Below are 24,054 nucleotides of genomic sequence, written 5' to 3'. Positions count from 1 at the left end.
CCCCACCCCCATCCAGGCTGGCACATAACATTTGAGCAGAGTTCCATGTGCTATACAATAGTTTTTGTTGGTTATCATTTTAAATATAACAGTGTGTACATGACCTTCCCAAAGTCCTATCTATCCCTTTCCCTGGCAATCACGAGTTCAGTTTTCTGAGAGTCTGTTTTATAAGTAAGTTCATTTGCATCATTTCTTTTTAGATTCCACATATAAGGGATGTCATATGATATTTCTCCTTCTCTGACTGACTTCACTCTGTTTGACACTCTCTAGGTCCGTCCATGTTGCTGCAAATGGCCTTGTTTCGTTCTTTTTAATGGCTGAGTAATTTTCCATTGTATATACACACCACATCTTTTTTATCCACTAAAAGGACAACTTTTTAGAGGTGGGAACTGTAACTCAGATGCCAGGCTTCTCTCTGGGTCTCTGCAGAGAATACCTGAGAAGAGTGTGGAAGAACAGCTAGAGATAGTGGATCCTTTTCAATGAAAACATCTGTGCATCCAAATGAATGTTTCCGTTTTACTGTGTTTGCTTTATATGAGAATGTCCTCCTTTTCCCCTGTAGTACAAGTTTAGCCAATTAACAGTGTAATCTGTTTTTCTTTGCTTAACGTCTTCAAGACTGGCCAGTGATGTTTTCAGTTTCCAAGTCCAATAAAAGGAAGTACTGGCATTCAGAACTCAAGCACGAGTTAGAAAGCAGAAAATCACCAAGATCCTTTACTTCTACTTTAAAAAAAAAAAAGTTAATATTCATTTATTTGGCTGTGCCAAGTCTTAGTTATGGCATGTGAGATCTTAGTTCTCCAACCAGGGATCAAACCCAGGGCCCCTGCATTGGAAGCACAGAGTCTTAGCCACTGAACCACCAGGGAAGTTTTTTTAAATAGAATCACTTCTACTTTTAAATAGAATCACACTGCTGGGGGACAAAACATTTGGTGCATTAACTCGCAATTTTTTGATGTGTATGATCGCCACTGCTAAAGACTTAGTTAAGAGTTGAGGAAAACTCCCCAAACTGGTAGAACCACAGCAAAAGGCCTACATGTATGTATGTGCAGATATAACCCATAACCTGGAGGAAGGCTGGGACTTGGGAAGGGTCCCCTGCTACTTGTTTTACCTTAGTCGTTCAGTTGTGTCTGACTCTCTGTGAGCCCATGGACTGTAGCCTGCCAGGCTCCTCTGTCAGTGGAATTTCCCAGGCTGCCATTACCTCCTCCTGCAACTTTAACAGACTAAAGGGATCCTGCTTTGAGTGCTTCTGGGAGGATCACACAAGAAACCCACTCCCTGCCAGACACTGAGATATTAATAAGCTTTAAGAAACATGTGTGAGGGAAGGTAGGTCAGTCACGCGATCTGAAGTTCACAAAGTAAAAACGGACAAACGACAGGACCACCCTGTTTAGAAAACGTCCTACAATGTGCATTTATTCCATATCATTGTACAAGGCTTCCATACAGTTGTAACTCTTAAGACAATGTGTTTTCTTCACCATTGTATGTGGTGCCCACATCTTTCACTTGAACATGCTGGAAATCCACATCGCATGCTATCCCACAAGTTGTAACGAGCTGCAAATACGCCAATTAGAAGAGCACAGTGGCTTACAAAGCTTCAGCTTTAGTGAATTCTGACAGACAGGATCCACAGTCTCACCTCATTGTAAAACTCACGACAAAATAAATTAGTGTTGGACAGACTTCTAAATCATACAATATTTAAGGAGAGACCATAGTGGGACCTTTTGTTTAAAGTAGCACCAATCCACACCCGATTGTTTCCAACATTACCCTTCCTGGTCATTGGCAGTTTGAGTGGAAATCTTTCTGCTTCCTCAAGGATTCCTGGACTGACTAAGCATACTGTGTCGCTAAACTCTCTACGGTGTGGCAATGTCAACTTGGGAAATGGCACATTTAAATCATTGTCACCTTGAACACGGGCTTGCCTGTGTGTGTGTCTTCCCCACCCCCGATCTAGCTGGTATCCTGTGGATGTTTTTGTGACAGTGGTGAAAGTAAATAAAAAATGCATTAAGGGGTTTCATGGTAAGCATGGTGTTTAAAAACAAAACAAAACAAAAAGATAAAACAACATGAAAGAATGTGGTCGCAGCTAAGGAGGTTTTCACATGTTGTTTAACTCCAGTAAAGTCTGATCCAGCATCTGGTGCATACTAAGGTTTTCTTCTTTGGCATGAGCCACTTTCTCTGTGGTGGGATTAGAAAATTAAGTCATGAATAGCTGAGCTTTGGACACAGCGGTGCTTTGTACACTTAGGCAGGCAAACATCAATCACAAACACAGGATGAGATGATTAGGACCAGGCATGCTCATACGACATGACTCATTTCCAGACAGGGACCTACAAAGGGGACGCTGTCCTGGACCTGAAGAAACTGCAGGCACAGCAGGCTCTCACAGAGCAGCCAGGTGAATCTCCACCAGTAATCCCCGGGGAACAAAATGCAGGTGGGGCTGGTGGATGTTCACTGCTCATGCGCTGTGGGAACCGGGAGAGGTGCGCGCAGCACTCAAGTTATAACAGCAGCAGACATTTCTGAGTTACAGGCAGCTAAGGTCCGAGAGTTGTGTTGTAACACAATCTCAGAGAAAACAAAGATGACATAACTAGGCCTTCTGACAACGTTTCAAGGATTTATTTCTGTTGCTCGTTTAAAAAAAAAATAACCAACATGTTTCATGCACACTCCAGTAGGACATTCTCTTATTATTCTCACAGTGTTCTATTTATTATTAGCATGACATTCTCACCAGATTCCAACAACACTGTTAAGACTAAATAAAAGCATACCTTTCAGACAATCGGGGACTTCTGACATGAACTCCTGTTTTCAAAAGCTATTTTGCCCAAGCATAGGTACATTTAATCATATTTCAAACACTATACCAGATACTTAGAAGTGAGAAATATGAATATGTAATAGGAATATATATTATATATATCATATCCTATATATTATATATATATACATATATATATATATGCTGATACACATCCCTCTGCTTTGACTTTCTAATTTTAAGCAAGACTCAGTTCTCTGTAGGAAATAGAAAACATGTTTTTGGTTCTCATTATGCATCAGTCCAAACAAGAGGACCTGCTATTGCAAAGACGAGTGCTGAACTGATTATAAACATTGATCCATATACACAGATGTAATTTTACCATAAAAGCAGTTTGGGGATTAAAGAGAACTTAATTATTCCAGATATAAGAGGAAAATTGCAGGCAAGGCCAACCTTTCAACTGATTCATGTTCAATTCTGCAGAATTCTGCAGAAAGCAATCATTTCCAACCCTACTATCTGAAGGTATGACAGTCTTATATTTCCTGACACGGGCTGCATTCCTAGAATTCAGCCCAGGTTCTTCCCCACTTAAGTTTAATCCTCATTCAGGGCCAGCTTTAGTTGGTTAGTTAGGCGGCGGTTTTGCTCAAGTTGCTGGTAGAGTTGATCTGTACAGGTCAGCAAGCAGGTTAGCAGAAGAGAAGAGGCAGAAGGAAGAGAGGTTAGCTGGAGTTGGTGAGAAGGAGTAAACAGAACACAGAGATACCTCAGGTACTGGTCACTTGCTGAGCAGGTTCCCCTCACCCCATGAGAAGCTGTCCTGTGCTCAGGGAAGGCCTGGCTGACAAAGGAAGAGCCAGGACTCCTCTCTTGGCAGGAGGAAAGGGAAACAAGAGGGGGGAAAAGGATCCTCCTCCTTGGCAGGATCCGAGGAGGAGAGAGGGGGCATGTTCCTCATGCATCTCACTAAAACCACCATGTGAACTGAGCCCAATGAAGCTTCTGGCAACAGCCTTAGGAACTGGGGCAGGGCTGGAGGTGAGCCTAGTAGGCCATCCATTCCTTGCAGGACTCAGTGACTGAGAGACTTGCCTGCAAAACCTTGACCTACTGTTTCTGCTCATCCCTCCCTAGAACCCTTTCATCTCCACTGCTAGGGCTGGCTTTCCTTTCAGATGGCCCCGAGAAGGGCCACTCCCACTGTATTAACAGTTTTGGAAATGCAGAACTAATAAGCTCCACGTCTCTGCCCCACTCACTGTGTTACACAGTATAAACTCTCATCCAGCTTAGACGTAGGGTGTGTTACTCTACACAAACAGCAAAAGAATAAGCACTTACCCCACTCAAAACTGATTTAACTGTTGACTTCCTAGAAGGATGGCATTCTTTGGTGCTAAATGGACATGTATAAAATCCCAAACGTCCACATGGAGACTGGTGTGAAGTACATTCTGCCCAAGGGCATGTAATCTTCTCATTTGGCAAGGAAGGCAGCTGCTAGTCAGCCTTTTATCTGATGGGGATACCAGGGGATGCCCAAACAAGGACAAGAACCTGGCCCTTATCACGGAAAGCTGGAGGTTACAGAACTGTCTTGCATGCCAGGGACAACCTAAACCACAAACTCTAACTTAACAATCCTGAAGGCTGACAATCCTACACCTGGGGAGAATAAAAATGTTCAGTTTCTAGTTCCCAGGTTTGTTGGGAAATCAATCAGTCCTCATTTTAATGTTCTCTCATGTATGAAGAATCTGCCTGCAATGCACAACTGGGTTTGATCCCTGGGTAAGGAAGATCCCCTGGAGTAGGAAATGGCAACCCACTGCAGTGTTCATGCCTGGAGAATTCCATGGACAGAGGAGCCGGGAAGGCTACAGTCCATGGTCACAAAGAGTCAGACACAACTAGCCGGCTAACACTTTCACTTTCACATATGGTAGGAGATGAGGAATACCTTATATTCATTGTGTTTTTTAGCTTGGAATATCTCTGCCTTGTCTTCTTTGCTGATCCAAATGTTCTGAATATGCAAAACCCCAGTCAAATGTCATCTTCTCCAGGTAGCTCCCAATCAGAATTACTGTCTCTATTCCTCACGGACTCTAAATGTACACCATCGGTTAGGTCAGACCTGCTTCACTCATCTATCTTCCTACAAGATGGCCAGCTCACTGAAAACAAAGAACATTTCCAGTTCATCTCCTTACCACACCCTCCCTCCCTTTCATGATGTCCTGCATGTTTGGGGGCTGCAAAATTTAAACCCCACTAGCACATTCACACTCTGACGTGGGAGACATCATCATGGGCATGTAGATGTCTTAGCTTCTGAACCAATTTACAGTCAAGCTGGGATGAAAGAACTCTGCAGAAACCCTAGAGAACCCAGAGGGTTGATGTGAATGCAGTTTAAATGACAGTATCCTTACGGCCTCATTTGGACCTGCTCTACTCTGGCTACCATAGAACTGGTATGCTTGGGGGGCCTGGGAGTTTGAAAATATTTTTCCTTCCTGTTCTACCTCCCCAATATCTGGGATGTCAACTGCCAAGCAATGCTTTTGTGGTTTGGTCCAACCAAGGCTATTGCAGCAGCTGCCTCTAAGTTGGCATGATCCACTGAGCTAGAAGCCTGGGCCCCGACAATTTCTTGATAAAATCAACTAGCTAGTCATCCTCTTGTGTGCCCATACCTTCTTGGGCTGTTTCAGATTTTATTTTTTTTTTAATTTGGCTAAACCCTGTGGCATGTGTGATATTAGTTTCCCGACCAGGGACTGAACCTGGGCTCCCCACACTGGAAGGCAGAGTCTTAATCACTGGACTGCCAGGGAAGTCCTTGGGCTACTCCAGATTTGCCTTTGCAGTCCATCGGTTTCCCATTTCCCCCTGTAGAATATACCTAGAGAAAGTGTAAGAGCCTATGGAATGGTTCCCAAAAAATTGATGTGCCTCCAGAACTAACTAAACATCTGTTCAGCACAACTTTCAGACTTGTCATTTCTTTCTGTGGCAGAAAGCAGGGTTACTCAGAGAAGGGACCACTTTTATTACTCTGAATTTTAAAAGAACAAAGCAGGAATCAGTCAAAAGCAGGCCCAAGAAGCCTTAGGAAAAGAAAAGAAATTACAGAAGTCCTGACACTCTCAAGGGAGAGAGACTGTCTAGATTATAAATTTTTAAAAGTCTATTATACCACTACTAAATTCACAGCCCTCTTAAAAAGAGTACTTTTACTCTGTTCTGAAGTCTTTGTAGAGTGACTGACATTTTCAGTTTGCTCAAATTTATTTGAACATAGGGATATATAAGTACTTAGGCTCAGAAAAACTATACATAGATAACAATCACCCACATTTAAAACACAGGAGAAATATAGTCAGATTGTTGAGGATGAGAAGTGTTGGGTATTAAGAGAGAAAACTCCACATCATTTTAAAGTTCTAATTTTGTGATATGTTTAAAAAAAAATCACTTAAATGCTGTTCTTTAATTTATAAATATAACTGAAAAACCATAACTGAACAATTTCTACTATTTTTAGGGGGTAAAAAAAAAAGAACCAACTTTAATAGCTATGCTTTAAAAATATTCACAAATAAAAAAAAGTTATCACAAAGATTATATAAGTATAACCCCTCCTAAGAATATATGATGTGCTTAAGAGCAAAAAAATAAATCTTGACTTGAACATACTCATATATTCCTAAAACCTAAGAGTGTCATTTCATGATCAAAATGAAGGTGGCTGAGGAATGAATATACTTTTCTTTGTGCTGTAAAAGGATGATCAACAATGATCTCAACTTACACTGTTTTTGTATCCATATCCTTTTCATCTTTCCGGATATTCTAGCAGTGTGGGTTGGCAGCCTTTCCTTAGTTAGCTACCCACTCTCAAGCAGGACCATCTAAATACCAACACAGCAGGCTCTGCTGCTGCTAAGTCACTTCAGTAGTGTCCAACTCTGTGCAACCCCATAGACGGCAGCCCACCAGGCTCCCCCGTCCCTGGGATTCTCCAGGCAATAACACTGGAGTGGGTTGCCATTTCCTTCTCCAATGCATGAAAGTGAAAAGTGAAAGTGAAGTCGCTCAGTCATGTCCAACTCTTTGCAACCCTATGGACTGTAGCCTACCAGGCTTCTCCATCCATGGGATTTTCCAGGCAAGAGTACTAGAGTGGGTTGCCATTTCCTTCTCCAACACAGCAGGCTCACCACACCCCAAACTCAACATCTGCACACAAAGGCCCTGCTCAAGGCAGACCTTCTGGCTTAAACAAGCAACATCCTCTGTGTGGAAGTTCTCAACCCATTTCATACACCAGTACCATCCCAATCCCTAAAAAACATCCCTGGACCTAACTCTAACCTTTGCAAACCAAAACCCAGAGATGGGCCCAGGCATGTGTATTTTGAAAAAGTTCCACAAGGAACTACCGCTTTAGAGACTGTTGATTTTAATGAATGATGTTCAGAATTGGAAAAAAAAAAAAAGCAAAGCAGCAGCCAAAAATTAACCCTCCTGTGTGTGAAGCAGATTTGTGGTTTTATTCAGCGTTTAAACTAAAATATCAATAAATAAGAAGTAAAAAGAATAGCAAACAGAAACAGCTTACATAGTGTTTATTTTACACTGAAGTGAAGAGCTTCTGTACAACAGGAAGCACAGTGTGTACCTGGCCCTAAGGCAGGATGTGAAAAGAAAGAATCAGGGTCAGCTGGAGAACAGACAAACTGCAGAGCTCAGAGAGGTGGGACATCCAGCTCGATGAAGGGGTCTTGGGAGAAGTGAAGCAAAGAAACTTATCTGCATGAAGAGAAAAGGTGGGAGAAACAGAAAAAAAAAAGTGGTACAACAGAAAAAACAGGGAAGCTAAGTGAACAGATGAGAGCAGCACTCGAAACAGGTGAGAAGCAGACATGCAAAACCTGCTGCCAGTCACAGCTGTGGGAGGATGTAAATCCTTGCCCACCAGGGCCTGGGCCCGAGGCCAGCACAAGCCTCTTCTCCAGGAGGGATCATTGTAAGAAGACCAGTGAACAGAACTCAGATTTTAAGCTAAGCCCACCTTTCAGAGTACATAACCAAACGTGATGCTGCAAGTTTTCCTCATAGAATCACCACATTTTAGCAATCAGAGACAGATGATCTGATCTACCCCCTCATTTATAAATGAGTGGAGAGAGGATGCAAGTTTCTCCAGTTTCCATGGTAACAGTCATGTCTCCGGGGGTAGCATGATGATTCTATAATGTGTAAGGCAGCAGGCACATGCCAACACTCTTCAGACTACCATTTTTCTGCATGGGTAAAGGAATGACAGGTGGGCCTGGAAAGTGAAATTTCCAGCCTATGTGGAATTCAGTGCCATCTTGTGAGATTAAAAGGAAGCCTCTGTGAAACACTCCAAGTTAGAATTTAGTGGGGCAGAACCGGTTCAATGTTCAGGCTTGGTTAGTAATACGAAAGTTAGTTGTGTATGCTCCAGGTTCTCGTGAGATTAAGACTATTTACTCCACCCTTACTGCCCAGAAGTAGTAAAAGCTGGGCCATTAACCCTCAAACTCATATCACACAATCTGTGCTTTATGTCCCATTTCTTTGACACAGGTTGTGCTGTTTGCATATTACTTTTTATATAAACAGAAACTTAAACCCCTCCTAAAGAACACATGATGTGCTTAAGAGCACACAATCTATGCTTTATGTCCCATTTCTTTGACACAGGTTGTGGTGCTTATATGTTAATTCTTTTTATATAAACAGAAAATTAAAGGCTTGGCTACTCAGCAAAAGGTTCATTTTTGTCTAAAATTCTTAAAAGAAAGATGTGATGTTTTACAGCAACATCCTTTATGCTGTTCTGGATCAATTTCCCTCCTCTCAGAGCCTCAGTCATCTGAGGATGTAGAGTTCCTTAAATTTGTATTTTTTTTTTAATAAAAAATGTTCACATTATATTTAACTGAATCACAGGAAACTGGCTTTTGCTATTTCTTGGGCAATTCTTGCACAACTGCACGGCCTACTGATTTTACTTGAGCCTAGTGTACGTTCCTACAAGTACAGTGCCCAAGTCACTTCTATGCCAGTTCACTGCATGGTGGGAACGATCTAGCTGAGACAATGTGGAATGAATGGATTCTGAAAGGAAGACGGTTTGTATAGACAATCTACTTGGCCTGTATACTAGTAGAATGTGAAAAAAACCCAAACAATGACTCTCCTAGATTGTGCAAAGAGAGTGAGCAGAAAGGTGTAAAGGCAGAGATTCTGGAGATACAAGAGGGAGTGGTGGCGAACTGATCATATTAGCATGAGGGCACGGATGTGAGCAGGCAGGGTGGATGAACATTTACATGGAAGTCATGTCGTTGAGAGCGTGGTCCAGCTCCTCGCTGATGGCTTTGTACTTCAGTTTCTGAGCGTACAGCTCGTCTATGACCAGGAAGTGGAAGGCAGAGGTGCAAGGACATGGAGAGTGATCAAGAGATGGAAGGTGAATGAGGGTGGCAGGGACACCATCCCGACACAGCAGCAAGAAAAGGGCAATGCATGAAGGAAGTGATGCCGCAGCAGGTGGCCAATGCAGGAGACGTGCGTTTTGTTTTTGTTTTTTTTTTAATAAAATTGAAACAAAAACAGAAAAAACAAAACCCATTAGAAAATAAAACAAGAAACTCAATATGAAAATCGTAACAAATATGGTAGGTATACCAGTAAACCATGTTAAAACCCTAAACAAAACCACAGAAGGCTATCTCCCGCTTGGGGAGGAGCAATAGGACAGCTTTGCTTTTATAGAGCTATAATTTAACTGCACTGGAGTAGTCAGCCACCTGCGACTATAAACAGTGGAAAAAATAGCCACGGGCATTGTTTTGGAGGAACAATTTGTGACTACAGTCTGTAATCCTTATCTGGCTCCACCTTCAAACCACTGACTTCCTGACCGAGCTAGACCACTGGGAAATGGATTTCTCGGTGCTATCCAGACTACTCCCTGTGGCCTTCCCACTCAAGCTTCCTTCAGTGGTCCAGGAGGCTTGAAAACGGAGGAGAGCCACGCTTCTTACAGTGTCACTGTGCCAAGTTTGCACTTCAGTTTTTCTAACAATGAAGGTGTCATACCTTGCTGCGCTTTGGAGACTGTTTTGCACCATGTGTCACCTTCTCTTTTCCACCAGCTTGGGTATCATCTGAACCAACCCCCAATTCCTTCTCTAGCCCCCTCCACCTTTGGTACATATATTTTACATATTTTTTCCTTTCTTTTTTCACAGCCTTGGAGCTCAACATTTGGAATTTCTGAGAGACAGAGAGGGTGTTACCAAAATAAAACCTCAATATCTTAGCGAAGAAATGCTTACGTATAATGTCCAAGTGCAATAATGCCCTGTTACCCTCCACCCTCCTTTCAGGGCACAGAGCATATGCCAAGATGATTAGTAACTTAGAAAAATAAACCCAAGCCCTTACATTGAATTCATACCTGGGGAAAGATTAAGTTGTGCCTAAAAACCAAATCCTTACCATTCTGACAATAATAAGGTATCACTAAAGACAGAAAACACACCAGTCATTCTCACCTACAACCGCCTCACTCACAGTGAAAAATAAACCAGCCACACTTCTAAGAGTGTGCAGTAGAGCCACTTGGCATCTGCTGTTACAAAAAGAAGACGGGCCCCGTCTGGTGGCTAGAGGTCATCTGGTGATCAGAGAGCTTAAGAGCCATAGAACTCCACAGAGCAGACCGGAAAAATGTGCAAGAGCAAAGGAGTGTGTCAAGGAGGATGCCATGACTGGAAAGTCACTTTGCCACGTCAGTATTCAGCCATAAGGACTAAGTTAGAAACAAGACTTAAGATCTTACCTTCCAAGTCATCAATGCTTTTCTCCAATTTAGTTACTGACCTCTCCGCAAACTCAGCTCGAGTCTCAGCCTGCAATAATTCAATTTATTTCAATCAAAATTGGGAAGTTTTAGGTGGCTGGTAGCTATAAAGATAGGGAAACCAGAAAATGAAAGTCAAGCCTGGCACCCACAAAGTGGTCTGAAACCACCCACCAGTGAATCACCACGGTGAGAGGTGGCTGGCTACCACTGCTGGCTCTCCAAGCCCACCCCGGAATATTCCTGGATCATTGTAACATTAAAATGAAAAGTGTCTCGGCTCCATAGAGACAAACTCAATCCAGTTGGCTTTGTTCAAAACACCCCTAATATTACCTCCTTCAGCTTGTCAGAAAGGACCTTGATCTCTTCCTCGTATTTGTCTTCCTTCTGCGAGTACTGTAATCAGAAAGAACGTTCCAGATGTCAGGCCACAGCTCACCCTATACTTGTGTCTTCTAATACAAAGAAAGTGCCAGCCCAGCCAACAGATGTTGAGCATCTCTCAGGAGGTAATGGAGCCTCTGGGATCAGATGGCATGCCACAATGCGGTCTCTGCTTTCCTGCCTATTGTTTTACATGGGATAAGAACAAGATCACTTATCCATTTGGCACTTCGTTTAAATTAATTGTTATGGATGACTCACATACTCAACACAAAATGGATTTTCCATTGAATGAAAAAAAAAAAAAGAAAGAATCTGGTATCAATAACCATCAGGAAATCGCCTCAAAATGAGGCCTCTGGCTAAAGTCTCTAATGGACTATTCCTCTGACTGGCAGGGCCTTAGAAGGGAAAAAGCGGGTGTCTCTTGAGTAGCTCTTAAATGATGCCTCTCCCCGACATGGTGCTCCTGGCCTACCTTCTCAGCCTGAGCCTCCAGTGATTTCAAGTTGTTCGTCACAGTTTTCAACTCTTCTTCAAGCTCGGCACATTTGCTAATGTTTTCGATCAGAGGTAGAAAGGGTGGGAGAGAGGCCAGAGGAAGGAGGAGAGAAAAAGGAGAGGGATGGGAAAAAAATGAAAACCGAGTCCTAGAGAACAAAGGGCTGCCTTAAAGAAGCCAAACCATCAGGGGCTGAGATGTCCAATTTCACTATGGACACTGCCCTGGACCTTCCTTCCAATGCAGAGAGGTGGGGAGACAAAATCCAACAACTTCAAAGTGTGATGATTTGGCTTCTTTTTTGGCTGCACCAAAGAGCATTTATGAAGGAAAAACAAAAGAGTATAAAGGACCCAAAGAAAGCACTTAAAGCAAGATATAAGATAGCAGAGGGTGTAGTGAAGGTGCAGTCGTTATAAAAACGGACCAGTAGGCATTGGAAGCTGAAAGACGCCTGGGTTGCAGTTAAACCTAAAACCCATACATGAGCCATCAGTACCTTATCCTCTGCAGCCATTAATGCTTTCAAGGTCTGATCCATTATTCTTAATTGTTCTTCCAGCTGTCGAACTTGGCTGTTAGTGGACACAGGAAATGCACAAGGCCATTCTAAAAATCAGTGTGCAGGTAAGGCATGCAGTGATACACGCATTCATACACAGACACCCCACACAAGTCCTCCATGTTCCAGACTCGTGGCTCATCCATGTCGAATGAGCACATGAGGAGCCCGGAGCTGAAACAGGTAAATGTGCAGCTGCCAGAAGGTCATGCTGTTTAGTCACTGCTCCGCAGCACCCCGCACAGGGCCTCCTGGCGCCGGGCCCGCTTACCCTTCTGAAAGCTCAGCCCGCTCCTCTGCACGCTCCAGGTCACTCTCAATGATGACCAGCTTACGGGCCACCTGCAGCAGGACACACATAAAACACAGACACCATGGGGCTTCCAAGCTCTGAGGACGGTGTGTGTGTGTGTGGGAGGAGAGCAGGGGCTAGACTCAGCCCCTGGGACTTCTTGCCTACAAACAAGATGATCCTCTCTCCCGTGGACTGGAAGGGAAGCAACTCTCTACCAGGAATGCCCATGGAGAGGAGGCCATCTGCTCACAAAGATCCAGAATGGTCAGTTATGAGTAGGCAGGCACATTTGAAGTCTGACCCAACTGAAGCCTGTATAATTACACAGCAGCCAGACCAACTGTGGAAGGAGGGGAAGAGATGAAATTCACCATCTCTGAAATAGCAGGATGATGAGACATGATGCCTTTTATGCTGAAAAGGTGGGAGCTGCAAGGCAAGACTGAAAATAACCCTAAAAGAACTTCATCAATTTAGAGCTCTGTACCTCCACTTCCTTTTGGTGGAGGAGGTTAAAAATGCCAACAGAAATAGCAAGAAATGCTAACATGAGAAGTTGGTAAGAGAACTAATGAGGTCGAAGGAAGAAAGGACCAGGAAGAAGGGATCCTATGAAGCATTTCAAAATTAGCGAGCATAGCGTAACCTGGAGAGGATGATGATGATGAAGAGTCAGTGGTGTTTCAGGAGAGCTAAAGGGAAAACTAAAACCTTAAAGAGTCATGTGGGCTCTTAACACAGGAGGGTGCTTTCATGGGGACATGACCAGGAGGTGATTCACCTGGGAATCGTGAGGAGAGAGGACAGACTGAGAGGTGCCTCCATGAATCCAGGAAGCAAATGTGTGGTCTGTGTCTCCACCCTGCCTAAACTGGGATGCACCAGGTGGATCTCACTAGGGATAACTGCTTGCATGGTGACAGCATGAGAGACTCCTTTCACAAAACATAAGAGACCCAACCTTCCCTGCTGTCTGGCCAAAGATCTTTTGTCCTAGTCTTTGAGGGTGGGGGGACAACAAATCCCTGGTCTTTCCCAGTGCGAATGACTCCCTAGCAGGATCAAAATTAAGAACCATCTTCTGGAAACAAAGGAAATCTCCTTCTCAAAAACACTCATTTCTGCTAAGGAAGCAGATGGTTTCATTGCTCCCCCAGTCCCTGCTTCTGGGCCATGGCTGGGACCCATGAGGCCTTGAGCTCTAGGATCTGACCTCTTCATACTTGCGGTCGGCATCCTCAGCGATGTGCTTGGCCTCTTTCAGCTGGATCTCCTGAATCTCCATCTTCTCCTCATCCTTTTGGGCTCGGCTCTCAATGACTTTCATGCCTCTGAAAAGGAAGATTGGCAGGAAAAGCCAAGATTTAGAGGTGCCTTCCATGAACTCCCATTGCACAGCCATGGTTTGTGAGGTTCAGTGTGACTGACCGAGTGAAACATAGCTACTTTCATCTTCCAAGCCATAATGTGAGACTTTGCAGAGCCGAAGGCAGGAAAAGACATCCACTTCCCTCTCTCTGTTTATTGTGAAGGAAAGCTTATACTTTTGGTACGGCTGATACTGTCCAGGCAGCTCATGTTAAATGAAAGGCACCATGGCATGGTCCTTTTTTTTTGAATCTGGAAGGGGGGGAATCAGAAAAGCCAACATGCTTTACTTGCTGTATAAATAATGGGACTTCTTCCCTTTTCCAGTGGTAAGCCTTAGCCTGGAAATGGATCAAGGTTAGAACAAAAGCAAATTTACCTTTGTGTACTTTTTTCCCACAAAGAAAGTAACTGTTCTTACCCCTTTAGCCACAAATGTAACTATTAGATTGAATCAAATGAAACTGCTAGAATTTGACCATGCTGCTGCTGCTAAGTTGCTTCAGTCGTGTCCAACTCTGTGCAACCCCATAGATGGCAGCCCACCAGGCTCCCCGTCCCTGGGATTCTCCAGGCAATAACACTGGAGTGGGCTGCCATTTCCTTCTCCAATGTGTGAAAGTGAAAAGTGAAAGGGAAGTCTCTTAGTCGTGTCCGACTCTTTGCGACCCCATGGACTGCAGCCCACCAGGCTCCTCTGTCCCTGGGATTCTCCAGGCAAGAATACTGGAGTGGGTTGCCATTTCCTTCTCCAATGCATGAAAGTGAAAAGTAAAAGTGAAGTCGCTCAGTCTGTCCAACCCTCAGCGATCCCATGGACTACAGCCTTCCAGGCTCCTCCGTCCATGGGATTTTCCAGGCAGGAGTACTGGAGTGGGGTGCCATTGCCTTCTCCGAAGAGATGGTGAGTCATCTTTAAAAATTCCAAAACTCTTAGTTAGAAGAGACAACACACAATGGTGAATAATGAACTGAAAAACTTCAGCTAACGAGCTTTTTTAATCCTAAAGTCTGAAATCACCCTTTTCCCATGGTGGCAGGGAGCAGAAATGCACCTCAAAAATGGAGAAAGGGACAAAAGGATTGACTGCATATACCTGCCAGGTCATAGCACAGATACCGACTGCCAGTGTCTGAGACACTACACTGCTTCCTCATCTCTCTAAGGACAGAACTCTCTCCAGTATTATGGAGTCTTTCTTGGAGTGCTTCCAAGCAACAGGAGTACATTAACTTGAGCAGCTAAGCATGAGAGAAAATGCCTGCTGGAATAACATGATGGCTGATATGGCCCTGGTCTTCCTTTACTACCACAAGGCTGGATCTTGGGGTCATAAGTCAGGGAGAGCCAGGTCACGGGGTGAGTGGGCTCAGAGGACATGCAGATCTGACTGTATTTACTTGTGCACGCATGACTTACCAGCTTTACTAAGTCCAACACAACTTACTTTTGTGGATTATATTTCTGTTTTATCTGTGCTTTCTCTTTCACTCATTTGTTGGGCTATTTGACAACTGACAGCCCATACTTTATTTACCTCAGCCTAAGCCTTCTTGGTGTATTTTAACATAAAGTTATCTTTTAAACAAAATGCAGAATTGCTCCATGGTCAGCAGGAATGAAAGAACCAAATCACATCCCTAGAACCTCCCGTTTATACATCCATCTCCCTCGCTGGGTGGTGAGCTCTAGGAGGGCAGGAACAGAGTCTTTTTCTTCTTTGCAACCTTGAGATTTAAAACAAAAGTGTTCCACTAGTGTTAAATAAAACCAGTAGTTACCCCTGGATCAAGTGAGGAAATGGCACCAAGGTGCTGTGAAATCCTCAGACACCCAAGATCAGAGAGCCCTCTGGTTCCATCAGGGGGAAAGGTTGTGCTAACAGGTGGGCTGGACGAGGAGGCCTCACCTCTCACTCTCATCTGCTGCCTTCTCGGCCTCCTCCAGCTTCTGCAGAGCTGTTGCCAGACGCTCCTGGGCACGATCCAACTCTTCCTCAACCAGCTGGATGCGTCTGTTCAGAGAAGCTACGTCGGCTTCAGCCTGGGCAGAGAATGAGAGGTGTTTTAGTGTTGGAGAGGATGTGAGGGTAGTGCCTTCAAGAGGGGCTGGACTGAAACGCTGGTTCAACAAGGAAGCCTGGCTTTGTGGTGAGCTACCCTAAAGTGTGCTACAAGCCGTGGTCAACTCTGGAGTTGCTGGATATGTTCATCCATTGATTTATCCAGTGGTTGTCCACATATATCCACATATATCATCCCCGCGAGACAGAGAGACCGTCAGCAACACTTTCTCATTTGGTTCCTTTCTACCACAGATTTCAACAGGCTGTCTTTATCTGACTGTCAGAGGGGAGCTTCATCACAGCCACCTCACACGGTGGGGGTTGAGCTGTGGATAGAGGCGACAGGACTGACCCAGGCTCCATCACACAAGATGAGAGGAGCTCGGCGAGAACTCTGACTCAGGAGTCTCAATTCTCCTTTCTTCTGATCACATTCTCAAAGGGGCTTTATTAAATATTTTAGGAACTAAAAGATTTTTAAGTTCAGTGGTTCTAAAATATAAAACCATACAGAGACACAACAAAACCCAGTAAGCCCCCGTGCCCTTCAGCACCTCTTGAGGATAACAGGTCACACTGGAATAGTGCCAAGACAAATTTCCCAAGTGCCTGTGACCTAAGCCTACAGGCATTTCTCACAAGTCAGGGTTGCTACAAGAAGAGTTTCAAGCTCCTTAGATACTGTTTTCACTTGGTATCTATCTCTGAAATATGCTCCTTTTTTTGGGATATGATGTTTACCTACAGTTACAAGCATTTATTACTATGAGCCTCAGGACACTTGCAAGACTGGCTGAGTCCATTACATACACCTGCATTGGTGGCTGTTTAAATATTATGCACGGAAGTGAAAGATGGAATTTGCTAATCTGGTAGTGTTTCCTCATCTACTTTCAGTTCAGTTCAGTTCAGTTCAGTCGCGTCTGACTCTTTGCGACCCCATGAATCGCAGCATGCCAGGCCTCCCTGTCCATCACCAACTCCCGGAGTTCACTCAGACTCACATCATCTACTTTGAATGTGTGCTTATCCTGCAATGATGGAGTTTTCAGGACATTTGGGAGTTTTCTAAAAATTACGGCCTGCACTTAGGGATGATGCTAGCTCTCTACCTACAGTGCTATCTTCCTTACTCACGTTCCTTCTTATGTGCAAGGAATCATGATTCTCTACACGGAGTATGGGCTCAGTAAATGTCTACCGAATAAAATAAGCAAAAACAACTTAAACAAAAGCAACTTTCTGAGTTCTGGACCCATGGTACACGGGCTTGAAATGTACAAGTAGTGAGAGTCTACGATCACAGCCTTGAACTAAAGGAACATGAGAACACTCTGCTCTCTGCTCATCTAGATTTGTAAAATTTTAAAAGCCAAGTTCTCTCTGGGAAAGAGAGGTGATTAGGGCATCTCCAACCTCAGTGAAGGACTCTATAAAAACATTCAAATACACTTTTATCTCGTCAAAAATTAACTATGTAGTAACAACTGGCTGATGGAGGCAGGGAGTAGGGGGAAATGTGAAACGAATCCAAGGTCAGTTTATAACTGTACCCACCCACAAAGTCAATCATTATAGATGCACAGTGAGAATTGGGCCCCACCAGGTCTCAATGGCCAGTGAACATGGTTTTTTAGGGCTGGCGGTAGGGGGAGGGATGAGGGTAATATGGATAACACATTTCTTAAGTACGAGAACTTTTAAAAGTTTTTAGCCCTGTATTAAAAAAAAAAAAAAAAAAACTGGAAGAAGGTATACATTAACGGCATATCTTTGGGTCAGGTCAGATTTCTGTATTTTCCAGTTCCAGAAAAATTCTATTCCTTTTTTCACTCCCCTCAACAAGAATTATAATATTTATTTAAAGCAATACATTTACAGCCCAAAGAGTTCTACATTATACACTTCAGGTTTAACCAATTTCATAAAAATACTTGAGAACAGCTGTATCCACAGATTTAGACTACTAAATTATTTCTTTGCCCATTTTTCTCTTTTCTTTCCTGAATAACCTCTTTTAGATATGGTTCAAGGTAGAATTTATCTGCCTCGTATTTTGTCCACTGCTCTTTAGGCAGGATCTGCTGCCTCATGCTCAGGTCCAGCGCTCTCTTAATGCGAAACCCTCTGTCGTTATAAAGGTTCTCAGGAAGCCTTCTTATGGCTTCTTTTACATCGTCATTCTCATACATTGTATCATCTGGCATTAAGCCCAGTTTATTGAACCCAGTAGCCTTGCATACCATTTTCGAATACCCTCCAGCTCCACCTGCTTGATGCCGAAACAGCTAGCCTGTTTGCCATGTTGACCTGAGATAGAAGGAAAATTCTATTCCTTTTATGAACTGGGGTGGGAGGACAAGCAAGCAACTCTGAAAGCTGAAAACTAAAATGAAGAGCAAAACAAACCCACCCCCTAAAATACCACCAAGAAAAAAAATCAGTAGAGTGTCTAGGTCATGTACTCAAAAGTATTTTCTCCCTCTTTCTTAAATATGCTTGTTATAGGTGCTGTGGCCAGAGAAATGTCAACAAGATTTTCAAAACAATTTCTGTAGCCACCACACTAGAAGTTTCCAGCTCTGTTTTCAATCTGGGCCCTGACCTCAAGGACTTTGTACTCACAGAAAGGAGACTGTTTATGCTCTAGGAAAAGGACCTTTCAGGTGACAGGCCACTCTGGGTCCCCAGGCTCCCATGTACCTGGGGCGTTGGAGACAGCACTCCATGTTCATTCCTGCCTCTGCACAAAAGATCTCCCTCCCTGAGAGGAACCCCCATTGATCCAAATCTTTGCTCTTCTGGCCTCCACTCTGCTTTTTCTTTAGCTCTGGATGCAGTTTTATAAATGGAACTTCTTTCCCTCTTAGAGCATTTTGTAGAATCTACATTAGGGGTTGTGTCCTATAGGAATACCAGTCAACAGGCCCCATAGAGGGCACCCAAATAACAGCCAGGAATGGATACCAGTTCCAGGAGCCCCACTGGGTCAATGCAGAGAACAGACCTGTGAGTGGTCCACAAAAATGGGGTCTCAGATGTTTAGCTCAAAGGGTCCCTAATTCCCACAAATGGCTGTCTGAGTTCACCTGAAGACATATATTAAAAGTACACATTTCCAGGCCCCATCCCTAGAGATTCTGATCCAAGAGGTCAAGAGAGGAAGGTGGGAATCTGCACTATAAAAAAGCACCCACCCACCACCCCACCCAAAGACGCCAGCAAAGCCTACAGGAAGCACTTATGCAGCTCTTTGTTGAGCAAATAGGAAGAGGGAGGGACCTCTGACCCTGAGGGTTGAAGCATGCTTGGGTCACATAGCCATCAGCGGGAGACAGGACGAGTACCCAGTCCCTGCTCCTCCTGTACAGGCTCGCCTGTTTCACTTTTCAAGGCTTCCTGGAGCCTCAGAGAAGCCCTGGAATTGTTGGTTCTCACCTATGGGGTCTTTCCACCTTCTGACATCAGCACGGCAGGTTCTCTACAGTCACCCCCAATTCAAGCCCCTGACTCAAAGAAAGGCCTTCGGGACAAGGCCTAACCAGGACTAGGAGAACTGTACTCATTATCATCTGCTGAGCAAGTCCTCTCAATGCTTTTTGAAAAAAGGCGTGGTATAAAATCAAAAACATCATCAATTAATACCAAGGGGGAACAGCTCACACAAGGACACAGAGCATTTGTTCTCAACCCAAGAAGCCAACGGCTGCTGCCCTGGGAGGTTTCACAGCAAGATGGGCAAAGGTGCTTGTAGGTTACAGCCTGGATTTGAATGCAGTATCTGGGGAGTAAGTATCCCTACAAAAGGTTCCCCAGGGAAAAACCTGGACTCTTCCAGGCTTCTCAGAAGAGAAGTACAGCCTTACAGTACTGGTCTGATCACAATTAAGTTTGGCTTCCTAGAACTGAAGATACATTCAATTTCATCAATTAAGGGCACTCTTTTCACTTTTTTTTTTTTGGATTATGCTGTGTTCAAAAGGCTCACATCTCTCACCTTCACTAGCTTTTATTTCTGGTGTGTATTCTCTGAGTTCTGAGGCTTATTCAGGTATTTTCTAAGGTTGTTTTCATCACAATACCTGGGCAGTCTACTTAAGACTTCACTGGCTGTTGCCTCAGTACAAACCTCACAGCCACAGGACCTTTTGTTATTTAAAAAGCAGATATAAATAACAAGGCGTTTGGGAAGGGTCACGACCCCAGACGCAAATTATTTCCAGGCATGAAAATCCCCCTCAGTGTCCTAGGTTATCTTCTAACAAGGTAACCCATGTGTTGACACTGCTGGCAAAGTCTTTGTTTAGGATGTTAGTTTCTTTTATTTCAAAAATGCTATTGTGTCTCAACATGCTATGAGCTACTCAGAAAAGAGACTGCTATATTAGTAAAGGCTACCAACTGTCTTCCTGGAGAATTGTTGTTAAGCAACCACCAGGTGCCCTGCACTTGTGAGGTGCCTTAGAGCTGTATGTGCCTTCCCCCATCCCCTTCCACAAGGGGTGTGCTCAGCTGTTCACTCATGTCTGATCCTTTGCGACCCCATGGGTTATAGCATGCCAGGCTCCTCTGTCCATGGGATTCTCCAAGCAAGAATACTGGAGTGGGCTGCCATTTCCTGCTCCAGGGGATCTTCTTGACCCAGAGATCAAATCCAAGCCTCTTTTGTCTCCTGTGTTGGCAGGTGCATTCTTCACCACTGAGCCACCTGGGAAGCCCTCTTCCACAGGGCAGGTGTACACCATTCCTGTGCTCTTCTACAAGACGCTACAAAGCTACAAAGCCATCAGAGGCATGCCCACACAATACAGCAAAAATATTTCTCCAAGTCAGATCTGAAAGAAAACTTTTACAGGGCCTAGATTTTCACAAAATCCAGATGTTACAGTCAATATACCTAGAGACAATTTTAAAATAGCAATGACTTTTATTTTAAAAACAAGTAGTCCTGTTAACACTTAAGAAGAAATAATGGTAGGAGAATAGTATTATATTCTAAGAACAAATCCTCTGAATATATTTTCCAAGTCCTCCTGAACTGGAGTGCAGCATGGGATGATCACAGGTCAGGTCTTTTTATTTCATGCAAAGTGTAGTTGTCCAGAGACGGTTTCACCCTTTACTGTGTAAGACCAAGCCACTACTGCCAAGTTAAACTTCTGCCCTTATATGGTAAGGAAAGGGGGAAAAAAACACGCATGACATTAAGGGGCACTCCCATGGATAAGAGATAAAAACAACCTCTCTATCCGCACCAAAGCCTATAATTCATGAGGCATATTTGTACAATGAGCAAGAAGGGATATGAACAGGGCATTGTAGTGCCTTAGCCTCATCTATATATGAAAGCAGAAAGGCAGAGAGTACACTCCTGTTATTGCCACCCTGGGGGTGCCAATGTGAACACAAAATACACTTTTAGAATCCTGGTCTCAGAAATATTTACCAATTCTAAAGCGGGAAAGGGCTGGGATTTTTGTAAGTTGGTTTTTCCTATGATTTAATAAAGTTACCAATTAAGAACCTACAGGTTGCAACTGTAAGTCCCTTTGTTTGCTGGGTACCATCCAGAAAGGAGAAAGGAGGACTGGCTTCTTCTTGCTCCCTCTTTTCCTTTGATAAGGACAAAAGACAAACAAAACCCCAGTGGGTCACAAGACCTAGAGTCAACCATTACATCGAGCAAAGTAGTTGCATTCCAACATTCTGAAGGGCCCACACACCTTGGAAAAAATAAACCAGTAGAAAAAGAGAGATGACTGCTTTTTCCAAGGTAAGTGCTGGTGTAACAGGGCCAATTAACTACAGCCTGTCTGAACCTTTGAGACTCTGAATGTAGAGGTAACTCTCCAAATATTTTTTTGCAGTGGTTCACGACTTTGTCACTAAACTTTTATCTCTGCTACCAAGAAAAACTGTGACTGCTAGCTTAACTCATAGCTATGTCTGACAACTACCAAGAAACCACCTTAAATTAGCTATCTTCAAGTTTCAGTTTTGTAAGTTAGGAACACCTCTCAATCTGAAATTCCCTCTTCTGTGGGCTGACCCAGTCCTTAAGTTGTTTTCATAAAAAGTTCTGTGTCCGTCTGTCCCATCTTCTGGATAGACTATTTTCAAAAATTGCTTTAAAAATTGAAGTTATTTAAACTTTTTAACATAAAGCTTTGAAAAGAATGAAAGCACTACCTTTACCCAACTGGCCCAGGAAGAGTACTGTTATAAAAACTAAGCCCAAAAGAGAAGGTGAGTGTAATAGTCACAACATGCCCTTCATAAAATTTATCTTCTGTGTCTAACATCAATCACCAGGACAGGAGTCCATAAGAGGCGCTCCTGTACAAGACCACATATACCCTTTCTTAGCAGGGGGAGGGAAGCTCTACCAACTTCCACCACTAACACTGCTTTGACCCATCAAACATTCCTTCCAGCCTGCCTGTGTCCTTTCTCTGTTCAAGTTGAAATAAGAATTACTGATTAGAAGCATTGAAATGGAGTGTTTTAAGATATAGTGAAATGAGCATCCCATTTTTAAAGCCCTTTGATAGCTGGAGAACTGAAAGCAAGGGAATAATGAGCGATGCAGAGTGCAAAGCCATTCTAATACTAACTGACACAAGGCACTAGTGTGCTAAGCGCCATGGCAACTTCTTTACACATACTCTTTTCATCCTCACAACAGGCAGGTACTACCATTACAAACATTGTGCAGTCCGCGAACTGAGGGGCTGACACGTTCAATGATTCGCAGCCAGGGTCAAAAGTTCTTATCCATCATCCTGTTCTGTTGGTTCTAATGGTTCAAGGACAACAGCGAGTCAGAGAAGGAGTTGGAATTCATTAATTACCTGGCGAAATGCAGAAACAGCCACGGGACCTTTGCTGTCTTGTCCTTTACAGAAAATGATTTCTTGCCTATCGATTTCCTGGTTCCTCTCCATTTTATCTGAAACTGCATCTAGTTAGGCTTTCCTCTTAAGAGGATCCATTTGCTTCTAGGTATTTTATGCAACACAGGTCCCATAGCTTCTACAGCCCACCATAACACCATTACACACACTTCTCATTACATACACTTTTTCTCTAAAGGCTTCTATTAGTACTGCACGCTACAGTCCATGGGGTCGCAAAGAGTTGGACACGACCGAGCGCGCACAGGCCCCGCGCACGCGCGTGCCCACACCCTCCCACCCACCCAACAAGCACGACAGTGTATGAGCGCTTGTCCTAAAATTTCCAAGGTGTTTGAGTATCCTGATATAAAACACACATACTCAAACAGCGAACAAACAGCGAACGCCTAAACTACCTCTGAGATCCTGTTCCTGTTTGCTGGATACGTTTGCCTAGGAAAAACGAAGGAAGCCAGATATTACACTCAAAGTGGGGGAGGGGGAAGCCGGCGGGAGAAAACACCCAATAATCATAGCCATTTAGCCAACTTTTTCAAGACTCGGTAACAAAGGAACATCTATCTGTACAGGAGAACTTGGGAGGAGGGCTGGTTAAGAAAGGGAAAGGCAAAGGGCCGCATACTAAGTCAAAACACGCGCTGTCAGTGTCTCACCCACCCCAGAGAAACAGGCTTTCAAGAAACCAAGGCTAGACAGAGATGGGCGAGTTCAGCATCCCCGGGCCTCAAAACCTGGCAATGCCTCAGACGTGATCTGTTAGCGTCCTTCCCAAAAGAACAGATTTCCACAAGGAGGGACCTCTTTTGTCCCCACCTTCCGAGTAAATAATGCCAGGAGGGCAAAGGGCACATCCCTTTGCCTCGGGGGACCCGAGGCGCCGTGTCGAACGCAAACACCCCACACAGAGCCCCTTCTGGGAAACTGCTGCTTCCAGAACCTTCTCAACACCACTCCTGCTTTCCCCTCGGTTCTTTGACTGTAGACCAGAGAGATGAAAAGGGCCGAGGTGAAGGGGCAAGACCCCTCCCCAGACGACACCTGCGGGCCCAGGTGCGCCAGGTGCCCCCCGAGGCAGGGGGAGGGGTAGAGAAGGTGGGCTCCGGGAGGCCTTGCGGGGCGCCGGGGCGGGGGCGGGGGGGCGATCGGGGAGAAGGCGCCTCTGGTGGTGGGTGATGGGTGGGTCCCTTACGGTCTCCCTCAGCTTCCTCTCGTAGT

General features: G+C 44.2%; 1 protein-coding gene across 5 annotated transcripts in view; it reads right to left on the bottom strand.

Moving 5' to 3' along the window:
- Nucleotides 1-1,419: 1,419 nt before the first annotated feature.
- Nucleotides 1,420-24,054, bottom strand: part of TPM1 (tropomyosin 1 (alpha)) — a 29,832-nt gene continuing 7,197 nt past the window's right edge. For 2 of the 5 annotated variants that reach the window (XM_010833469.1, XM_010833452.1), the window contains 7 exons: nt 15,767-15,900; nt 13,702-13,819; nt 12,465-12,535; nt 11,608-11,683; nt 11,079-11,141; nt 10,722-10,791; nt 1,420-2,229 (listed from right to left, as the gene is read on the bottom strand). In XM_010833469.1, coding sequence (XP_010831771.1) covers nt 2,147-2,229; nt 10,722-10,791; nt 11,079-11,141; nt 11,608-11,683; nt 12,465-12,535; nt 13,702-13,819; nt 15,767-15,900 — 615 coding nt within the window. In that variant the 3' untranslated portion in view covers nt 1,420-2,146. Of the gene's footprint in view, nt 2,230-9,200; nt 9,284-10,721; nt 10,792-11,078; nt 11,142-11,607; nt 11,684-12,130; nt 12,207-12,464; nt 12,536-13,701; nt 13,820-15,766; nt 15,901-24,054 lie in introns of those variants that run through there. The other 3 variants (XM_010833473.1, XM_010833480.1, XM_010833462.1) reach the window with 3 other exon arrangements.

The sequence above is a fragment of the Bison bison genome, unplaced genomic scaffold (assembly GCF_000754665.1).
Source record: "Bison bison bison isolate TAMUID 2011002044 unplaced genomic scaffold, Bison_UMD1.0 scf7180017845312, whole genome shotgun sequence".
Lineage (NCBI taxonomy): Eukaryota > Metazoa > Chordata > Mammalia > Artiodactyla > Bovidae > Bison > Bison bison.
Note: the sequence above shows the minus strand (reverse complement) of the source record. Positions and strands in the feature narration are given on the sequence as shown.